Source organism: Seriola dumerili, unplaced genomic scaffold, assembly GCF_002260705.1.
Source record: "Seriola dumerili isolate Sdu_G_001 unplaced genomic scaffold, Sdu_1.0 BDQW01004066.1, whole genome shotgun sequence".
In the NCBI taxonomy this organism is placed as follows: Eukaryota; Metazoa; Chordata; class Actinopteri; order Carangiformes; family Carangidae; genus Seriola; species Seriola dumerili.
In genome coordinates, this window is record NW_019178321.1 from 1,436 (window position 1) to 12,104 (window position 10,669).

The window sequence follows — 10,669 nt, forward strand, 5'->3', positions numbered from 1 at the left end:
TAGGGGGTGGGGCTTAGGGGGGTGTTGTCACGTCAACGTCACCACGTCAAGAGACAGGGATGGGAGGAGCTATTGGATTGATTTTAATGGAAGCTCAGAGCTGAATAAACTGCAGATTAAGGAAACATTTTCACCACTTTGACATCACATGACATCACATCAGGAAAACAGACTATTTCTTCATGTTTGAGGAGGAGCCACAGAGTTCATCTTAACTGACCTATCAGCTTTCAGAAGAAACATCTATGAACTTACTCTGAGCGGGGAAAGCAGTAGTTGTTCTTCACAGCAGTGTATTGTGGGTAATAACTCATCTGTATTAACATAACAGGTCAACAAGTCTCTGTGTGATCATGTGCACAGTGTAAAAAAATGACATGTCATCCAGCTCTGAAGTTGATAGAGGTCACCTTCAACAGAGAAGCTGCTCTGCTGTTTTCTCCCTCATGCTAAGCTAAGCTAAAGTTGTCTGGGAGCTAACTGCTCAGAGTTGACACTGATATTGATCATCCATCAAACTCCTCTGTGAGAGTATTGAATAGTCAAGTAATATTCATATTACTGCAGCTACAGCTACAGATGAACATGTGAACTTGAAAATTGGACACTTTATTGAAAAGTGAAACGTCAGCACCAAAGGTAAGAACAACACTGTGCCGCCTTTAAGTTAAGTTAATAAATAATTTCAATAAGTTAAAGATTATAAGAGTTTAAAAAAGTGGGCTTCATAAGTTAAAAGGTTAAAATTGATTCATCTGTATTAGTTCATGTTCTGTGCTGCCACCTGCTGGTCACAGGTTAGTCTGCTGTCAAGCACATGCTCGTGATGATCGATACACCGATTTCCTTTCCGATCCGATACTGAGTAAAATTCAGGCTGGTATCGGCGATACCGATCCGATACCGATACTTTGTTCAAATACACCTAATGTGCCTGGTAAATCTAAAAAAAAGGAGTGTATTCCAGATAGCTTAAGAATACAAGACATCAGAGTCACTTATTTAGCTATTTATTTTAAACTCAGAAGTATACTGAGGTAGCGGCCTCATTCACAATATAGCCGAGCTATTACAACAACAGAAAAACCAGAGTGTTTGAAAAAGGTGTTTCCATCACTAATAAAAGATCATAAGTAAAATAATAAAACCATTAAAATAAATAAGAGAATAATAACAAGATCTGAATAGTTTAGTTACTTTCCACCGTATTCCTGTTATTACCACAAATGACTGAAGTATCGAAAGTATCGATATTTTCATTTGAGAATCGATTTTAGAGCATACAGATCTGGTATCGGAAGTATCGATATTTCAGTATCAATCCACACATCACTAGCACATGCTTCAGTTGATATCAAGCAGGCAAGAAGGACACTGCTCGATGCATGTATCTGTTGGAGGCTTCTCGGGCAACGTTGAGGATCGTAGACGCAGTGGTCGGCCAAGGAAACTTAGTGCAACAGATGAAAAACACATCAAGCTCATTTCCCTTCGGAATCGGAAGATGCCCAGCAGTGCCATCAGCTCGGAGCTGGCAGAAACCAGTGGGACCCAGGTACACCCATCTACTGTCCAGAGAAGTCTTGCCAGACGTGGTTTTCATGGAAGAGTTGCAGCCAAAAAGCCATACCTCCGACATGGAAACAAGGCCAAGCGACTCAACTATGCACAAAAACATAGGCATAGGTGCAGAAAAATGGCAGCAGGTGCTCTGGACTGATGAGCCAAAATTTGAAATATCTGGCTGTGGAAGAAGGCAGTTTGTTCGCCGAAGGGCTGGAGAGCGGCACAATGAGTGTCTGCAGGCAACAGTGAAGCATGGTGGAGGTTCCTTGCAAGTTTGGGACTGCATTTCTGCAAATGGAGTTGGAGATTTTGTCAGGATTAATGGTGTCCTCAGTGCTGAGAAATACAGGCAGATACTCATCCATCATGCAATACCATCAGGGAGGCATATGATTGGCCCCAAATTTATTCTGCAGCAGGACAACGACCCCAAACATACAGCCAATGTCATTAAGAACTATCTTCAGCGTAAAGAAGAACAAGAAGTCCTGGAAGTGATGGTATGGCCCCCACAGAGCCCTGACCTCAACATCATTGAGTCTGTCTGGGATTACATGAAAAGACAGAAGGATTTGAGGAAGCCTACATCCACAGAAGATCTGTGGTTAGTTCTCCAAGATGTTTGGAACAACCACAGTTCATCGGATACATTTGAGACAAGGACATCTAATATTGAGGAAACACCAGACTCTGTTCTATTTAAAACTGCCATTTCTAGTGACACTGTTGCCTCGTTTGTTGCAAAAATGTACTGTTCATCAAATAAAACAATACAATGGATGTAACAAAAAGTGTTACTTGTACACTAGAGGTACTAGAGAGGACTGTAGAGAGTCTTCAACACTCAACAACTTCCGTAAATCTCGGACTATTGAGCGCACCTGAATATAAGCCACACCAGCTAAATTGTACAAGAAAATAAATTTTGTACATATATAGGCCGCACTTGACTATAAGCCGCAGGTTTTCATGTTGTAACATGAGATATTTACGTACACAGAAATACATTACACGGAAGATGTTTTTTAAAGATTTAATTCAAGACGTGCTTTTTTTCAATCTGCCTGTACGGCACCAACACGGCATCCAACGCCGCCTCCAACGTCTCACCATCGATTCATTGATATCAAGCTTACATGCAGTAGCTCTATTTCCCTCTTTGACGGCCAAATCGATTGCCTTTAACTTAAAAGCCGCATCATATGCATTTCTCCGTGTGTTTTCCATGACAGTTCAAAATCAAAATCAAAACTACCGTGTCTTCTTCGGCGCATAATCTTTCCCCACATGTCTGTCTCACTTTTGCGCTTCCCGCTAGAGTGCCCCCCGGAGGCCGTTAGAGCGCCCCCTGGAGGCCTTTGGCCAATAAAAATCTATAATTTAGCTGCATCGTTGTATAGGCCGCAGGGTTCAAAGCGTGTGAAAAAAGTAGCGGTTTATAGTCCAAGATTTACGGTACATTGTTGAATAATCTGCAGGTACCACTTCACAATGAGTCTGTACAGTCTTTAATGGGCGAGTTTGAAACTGCTAAACAAATGTTTAAAGATATAGACACACCTTTCAAAATGAACAAATACTGAACAGTAGTACAGTACTACAACAGTAGTAATACATGATCCGCTACAATACTCACTCGGTGATGTAATCTGAAAAATTACTTTAATTTTACGCTGAAATGCTGTCTGGCATTAAACAAATTAATTCCAATTTACAGTCTTATTTCAAGAATGATTGTCATTGTTGTTATCTTGTTATAATTGTTATCTTTGAACATGTATCCATGTTATGAGATAAGGTGGATCTGCTTTTATGTTAAAAGATTCATGTTATATCGTGTTACATGTTATCCACTAGTCATAACTGTGTAATGTTTGCGTTACCGCCTACCATATGCAAGTATGATGATGTTAGTAATGCCTTCCATGTATAGTGTAGCTATATAGTGCATCACAAGTGATATCTCAGTTTACCTGAAGCATTCAAGAGTAGGAGTTAATAAAATTCAAATTTAAAACATTTTTTGTACTCTGCACTCATGCGTCGTTCTGTACCGTGCATTTGACTGTTGATTAAATGGCTAACATTTTTACATCTGTTTCTCCCTTTAATTTTTAGAATTATAAATGCCTGGTAATGTTTAACACATTAAGTTGTAGTATTAACATTAATTAGTAGTTTCTGGTCATTTTCAGCCACAGATAATCAGCACTTAATGTACATTTGTGTGTAAAATTACTTGACACAATTTGTGTGTTAAAAATGGCTCACACATTTATTGTGTTAAATTTGACACATCATGTGTTGTCCCTGAACACACTCACTACGTGTGTTAAAATTCTACACAGAATGTGTCATTTTTAACACATCTCTTTTTGCAGTGTGTAACTGGTAAATAAAATGTGAACACGCCTTTTATCACAGAAACCAGGAAATTAAACCAGGAAACATCATTGGACCGAAGCAAAACTTCACATCAGCTGATTCTCAGCTCTTCAGCTCTACTTGTTTTTCAGTCCAAGATGAAATTATTTTTGTTGCTCCTCTTCTGTCACGTTTCATCTCCAGGTAAGAAAACATTTTAAATATTTAAGCTCTTTGCTGCAGAAACAGTTTCATTTTCTGTCCACTGACAGTGATATCAACAGAGCAAATACATGACATTTCTTTGTAGACTTTATAGACTGGCTGAAAATCTGAACACCTTCTTTGTCCCACAGTGAAACACTCAATGACGTTTTTCATCTCTGAGTCTTCTGGAGTAACAAACCTCCCTGAGTTTGTTGGTGCTGGACAGATTGATGACATCACAGTGGGTTACTGCGACACCAACACAAAGGTAGTAGTAATAAAACAGGACTGGCTGAAAATGATTTTCATCATCTACCCTCAAGAACTTCTGCAGTACAACATATGGTGTTCTGAGAGTATGCCTGAGCTCTTCAAAGGCATAGTTGATTCTTACATGCAGCTCTTCAACCATAGTGGAGGTAGGTTACAATATGTATGTGCATGCTTCATTATAAAGTGACAAAATTGACCCTCTATGGTGACAGGGTGTGTGTGTGTATGTTGGGGTGGGGGGGTTGTGTGTGAAAATCTATTAAAAAGGAATTAGAAGCTTAGTGCAATGTCAGGTTGTGGAGGAGATGCCGTAGGAGAAGCTGCAGCTCAAGCAATGGGAGAGAGAACAGGTGAGGCTGTGTCATCGAGCAGATCCTGAACTGCACCACTGCCACCACCCTTGTCAATCTCCTCTCCACCCTTGAACTCTGCTGGTGGGCCAGTTGTGTCAGAGCTGAAGAATCATTTGTCTCCCAACCCCCAATAGCACTCACAATATCACGATACCTCAGACACCTCCTCAGTCCATTTTGAACTCTGCTCCCATCTGGTCGCAGGTACTGGACATTTAGATGGACGTATTAAAGAAGCTCCATCTCAACCAACAGACTGTGTATTCATTAGAAATGTTTTCATGTTATATTCTGTCATTACAAATGTATCAGTGTTTTAATTGCAGTCTCTTTTGTCTGACGCTCTTTCAGGTGTCCACATTGTGCAGATGAGGAGTGGGTGTGAATGGGATGAAAATTCTGGAGAGGTCACTAGTTTTATGAAGATTGGTTATGATGGAGAAGACTTCTTATCATTTGACCTGAAGAATCTGACATGGATCGCTCTGAATCCAGAGGCTGCCACACAGGAATGGGATAATAACATAGCAATTACAGAAAGATATGGGAACTTCTTCAATCATGTTTGCCCTGAGTCGCTGAAGGTGTCTGTGCAATATGGGAAGAGCTCTCTGCAGAGAACAGGTAGAATCAATTCAATTCATATTTATTTGTATAGCGCCAAATCATAATATACATTATCTCACAGCCCTTTAAAGGGGTGAGGTCGAAACCTTACTTTGTTATAGAGAGAAACCCAACAGTTCTCACAAAGAGCAGCACCTGGCAACAGGGGGTGGGGGGATATAATAATAATAATACTAATAATAATTAGTATTATTATTATTAGTATTATTATTATTAATACTGATTTTAATAATGTTGCAAAGATGGAAGAAAGCCCCTGAAGAGACTTGTTTTATGTGTGAAGTAAAAGACATGTCCATGTCCAAAGGGTACTGACTGTAGCACTGGAGGCCAAGGTGATGCCATCCAGAGTAACTATATTATCAGATAGTGTGTCTCTGAGGTGTTTAAGGCCAAGTACAATAACTTCACTTTTGTCTGAGTTAAAAAGTGAAAAATTGCTGGTCCTCCAGGTCTTTATGTCTTTAAGAGTCACATGACCTGAAGGAGTTTCTTATGGATCTGGGTGATATGGCCAAAAAATATTCACAATAATTAGTTTTCCCTGTTGATCAATATCAATAATTGTCATGGTATGCATTTGATACCTTTAAAACGTGTGGTAAGGGATAGTTCGGTTCTTTGACATGGGGTTGTGTGAGGTAGTCAAGCATAGCCCGATGTTACCTGCAGTAGATTCAGATCAGTGCGCTGCCTGTTACAGAGACAACAGGGAACACCGTCACACTAACGCGAAGAGAACATGTTTTAAATAGTGGTGTACAGATCCATACTGAAATATTGATACTTCCAATTTCAAACATTTCTGTTCTAGGATCGATTCTCACATTAAATGATCGATACCTTAACTCAATGATTTGGGGTAAATGTGTCTTTTATCATCAACAGGGACACAGTAGAAAGTAACAATGCTATCACCAGGATCTAGTCTAAATAATACCTGGTTGATAGGAACTACTTTACCTTCCGCCGGTCATAGTCATATGTACTTCAGCTCTATAAATACACGAGCCACTGAACAGAGTGTTACATTGATGATGGCCGAATGCAAACGAAATCGCGTGTGGAACTTCTTCAGACAAAAAATGTGAAGTTAGAATGTTTGTAAGAAGTTTGAGGCAAGAGTTTTCAAGTGTCAATTAACATGCATGCATGTTGGGTCCTGGGTATGACTTGGTATCAATGGTGTTGCACATCACTACTTTTAAACACTTTTAACTCTTTTTCACTTTTACTCTCTCCCTCCAGAGCTTCCCTCAGTGTCTCTCCTCCAGAAGACTCCCTCCTCTCCAGTCAGCTGCCACGCTACAGGTTTCTTCCCTCACAGAGCTGTGATGTTCTGGAGGAAAGATGGAGAGGATCTTTATGAGGACGTGGACCAAGGAGAGATCCTCCCCAACCATGATGAAACCTTCCAGATGAGAGTTGACCTGAACATTTCATCAGTGAATCTAGTTTACTATTTATTATCTCTTTCTCTCTCTATTTCTTTACTCTGCATTTTCTCCTGCGTACACTTCCTGCATGATTTATTTCACTTACCATTCAACTTAATAAAACAATCATTTTTCCACCTAATCCTAGCTGAATACATTCTATATTTTATGATGATTGTAAAGTCCATTAAATTCTCAGAAAACCCGTGTTTGCCACAGTGAAATACTCCCTAAGGTATGCTGGTCACTGCTGTCTTCTGGAGTCACAAAATCTCTCCACCTGTTAGTGAATGTGTGAGACCATGGTGATGATATTCAAAGGATTACTGCGACAAAAGAGTTGTTTGAACCATCGCGACTGGTATGAAAAATTATTTAGGATACCGGACCTCTGCAGCTGGCGTATAACAGCAGAAGTGTTATGACGATTTGTCCGATAACGTCTTCAAAAGCAGGTAATGTCCATTTGGAGGCAGCGCCCTCAACCAAAGTGATGGTTCAGTGTGGTTTTATTGTTTTATTGTGTAACTCTTATATCTGTGTTTTAATACTTTTTTCCACTAACTCATTAATTCACACTGATTATATTTTTCTAACATTGAAATATTTCAGAGTTTTAAAACTCAGCAGAGGAGACTGGTGAGAAACAATTAACGACTGTAAACGATGAGGATTATAGCCAGATATAAAGCATCAGTGTGTCACAGCGTGCAGTTAAAGTATTTGGTTGTATATTCCACACTTTGCCAATTTATGAAATTGTTCCAAATATGAAAACCACTGATTAGAAGTATATCAAAGTGCTGTGATGTTTTAAAGCAGACATTTACAGTAGAGTCAAACAGACTCTAGAAACTAAATGATAGAGGAACAAGTAGCTACTTCCGTCACATGGATGATCGACAGACGACAGGGAACAGGAAGTTTAACATGAGACCTCACATAGACTCTGCCTCCCTGATGACTCGCACTGGAGTAGCTATATTCACCCTTTCCTTCGTGACAATGGAGTGCAAGACAACTGGATACTCAATAAACAGAGAGAGTCTAACACACAATACAATTCTATAACAAAGCACAGACACAACTTTTATCAAAGATGCCTCTTTCCAAGGAGAAATCTCCTTGTCCATCACTGTTAACTTCAGTCTCTGTTCTGTTGTCTCAGGTTGTCCACATTTTACAGGGATGGTGGCTGTGAATGGACGATGAGACTGGAGAAGTTTTGGTTTTTCAGTTTGGTTATGATGGAGAAGATTTCTGTCATTGACCTGAACAACATGACATTGGTCGCTCCGACCCACAGGCTGTGTCACCAAACTGAACATGGGATGCTGAGCACAATAAAAAGAATAAGAGCAAAAGAACTTCTTAACTCGTGTGTTGGTGGCTGAAGAAGTATTGGAACTATAGGGAAGAGCATGCTGCAGACAAGTAGAATCACATGACCCTGATGTGTTTCATGAAACACACAATATTCATATAGACTACTCAGACTGAATTACCAGTGTATCATCACTCCTCTCAGTCTGACTTTACCTTCTTTAAGATTTGAGTCAGTCCTGTACCAATCAGTAGAGACGGAAATGTTCAGGTGCTCTGACACTCACTTTCAGTTCCAGACTGGCTATGGGTCAGTGGACAGTTAGTTTGAGAGTCCAGTGAGTTCAAAGAGTGTGTCTTATGGAGTTAGTTAAGAAGGAAAACGATGCCTGGTGAACCATAGGAAAAGGGTGAGGTCCTTCTCCTCATAGTGACTCTCTTTAGTGGATGAGAGTAAGTCTCCCCTCTCTGATGATTACCAGAACTTGCGGATGGGAGATATGTGTAGGAAACGATCCACATATGTTGGAGAATCATCCAGGTTTCAGAGCAAACAATTCATTCATTCATCAGAACACAATCTAACACAGAATGTGGTAATGGATGACATGATTTGGAGAAAATACATTTTAAATCCAACAGGTCAAAGGTCAATTCACTGGTGACATTTCATAATGCTTTTCTGTCAAAAAACCCTGGCATTATACAAGCACTGTAACTTCCAGGAAGGCAGAGACCTGTGACCATTTGTTTCCTGTAACGTTGACTGTACGCGTTGGTTGGAGGATACAACGCTTCATCTTGATTAGCTCACATAATTGAATCTCTTCATTTTCTTTCCTATCGTTACCTTTCTTGTTTGTCTCTTTTTTCATTCCTTTTCTCTCTCCATTCACCACTCTCACCTCCTCTACTTTCCTACTTCCTCTTCTCGACTCTCTCTCTCTCTCTTTCTCTCCTTTCTCTCTCTCTCTCTCTTTCCTATTCTCTCTCTCTCCTCTCTTTTCTCTTTTTCTCTCTCTCTCTCTCTCTCTCTCTTTCCCGTGCTCTATCTTCTCGTCTCTCTCTAGCAGTGTGCATACGTCTCGTCCTTTCCGTCCAGATCTCTTGTCCTGCGTCTTCTTCTTTTCTCTCATTTCATCTCGTCTCTCTCGTCTTCTCTTTTCCTATTCTCTATCCCTCATCATCTCATATCCTACTCATGCCCGCGAGACATCTGGTCTTCTCTCCTCGAAGACTCCTCATGTGTCTCTCCTCCGAAGACTCCCTCCTCTCCAGTCTAGCTGCCAACGCTACAATGGGGGTTTCTCCCTCAAGAAGCTGTGAATGTTCTTGGAGGAAAAGAATGTGAGAGAAGAGCTGTCATGAGAGACGATGCGACCAGGCAGAGATACTCTCCAACCATGATAGACTCTCTAACGCACTTAGATAGCGTTTGACAACTGTGACATTTCATCAGTCAACCTCTGTTAGTGACTGGAGGGACGACGGTACGGACTGTGTGTTGTCAAGCTCTCTGGTACGTGATAGTGAGTGACATCGTCCCTCAAAGACTGGACAAAAGCAGAGGATCAGGGAAGCAATGAAGGTAAGCAGTGAAAGCAGTAGACACTGCCTGTGAATGCTTTGACGTCATGTCTGTAGAGTTTGTTCTCTAAAAGTTAGCTTTGAATTCGTCTTTGCAACCAAAACTCATAAATTAACAGAAACAGTCGTTTGAAAAAAAGCGGTCAACATTAGACTCAGGACAGTTATGATGACAGCAAGATCCTGTGAAGCAGTCCTTTTTTGGATTCTTTTCTTTGAAAGACTTCAATACCTTTTAAAAAACGTCCTTCCATCTTATTACCATTTCCGTGCTGCTACTCATCTGTGGAGTATGATCTGTTGTGTCAGAGATTAGGTCAAGACGAAAGTAGTCTCCATCCTCCCTCTCTACTCCTACTCAATGATATTTGCCAGCAGCCTAGGGTAGATCTGAGGCGGTTCAGACCAGAATGGGATACATCTCATCTCTGCAGCGTGCTCTGGGTTCTTCTTGGGTTCCTTCCAAGGAGGGAGGCGCCCCATAAAACTACTCATGAGTAAGAGTCGCTGTCCTTGATCAGATTTGCAGTGAACCATTATACAAATTGCCCTTTCGACGTGAAGGAAGTTCATGACTGCGGCCACTACTGAGTCTCCCTCAGATTTTTTTCAGAGCTCTCCTCACGCTGTCACAAACCGACAAACAGAGTTGGTGACAAGGGACGACTGTGGCAGAGGCCTATCGCCGGCATGAAACATGTTTGACTTCCTTTCCAAGATATGGAACAACCTCTCACTTTGAGTTATACACAGGGACAGAAGGCTGCCTGAGCAGCTGGCCTAGAGCCCATATTCCCGCACAGTAGTTCCCACAAGAATCTTCAGATCAGATTGCTTCTCAATTGATTTCATACAGTAAAGCGGTTTGTGCTGCCTGTCCACTTGTGTCGCTTATTTTTGGGGGTGAATTGTTGATTTTTCCTTTAGTAGGAT

At 40.8% G+C, this 10,669-nt stretch overlaps 1 protein-coding gene across 1 annotated transcript; it reads left to right on the plus strand.

The window, feature by feature from the left end:
• Positions 1 to 3,990: 3,990 nt before the first annotated feature.
• LOC111239683 (major histocompatibility complex class I-related gene protein-like) lies at positions 3,991 to 9,475 on the plus strand. The gene is made up of 5 exons (XM_022769577.1): positions 3,991 to 4,134; positions 4,287 to 4,556; positions 5,115 to 5,387; positions 6,639 to 6,844; positions 9,428 to 9,475. The coding sequence occupies exons 1-5, from the start codon at positions 4,089 to 4,091 to the stop codon at positions 9,473 to 9,475; spliced, it is 843 nt and encodes a 280-aa protein (XP_022625298.1). The 5' UTR covers positions 3,991 to 4,088.
• The last annotated feature ends 1,194 nt before the right edge of the window (positions 9,476 to 10,669 follow it).

Bases quoted from the DNA above. Each gene is read 5' to 3' on its own strand.
- LOC111239683 (XM_022769577.1), top strand. From the start codon at position 4,089: ATGAAATTATTTTTGTTGCTCCTCTTCTGTCACGTTTCATCTCCAG. The intron at 4,135-4,286 runs GTAAGAAAACAT...TTTGTCCCACAG, and splicing joins CTGTCACGTTTCATCTCCAG to TGAAACACTCAATGACGTTT. The intron at 5,388-6,638 runs GTAGAATCAATT...CTCTCCCTCCAG, and splicing joins GAGCTCTCTGCAGAGAACAG to AGCTTCCCTCAGTGTCTCTC.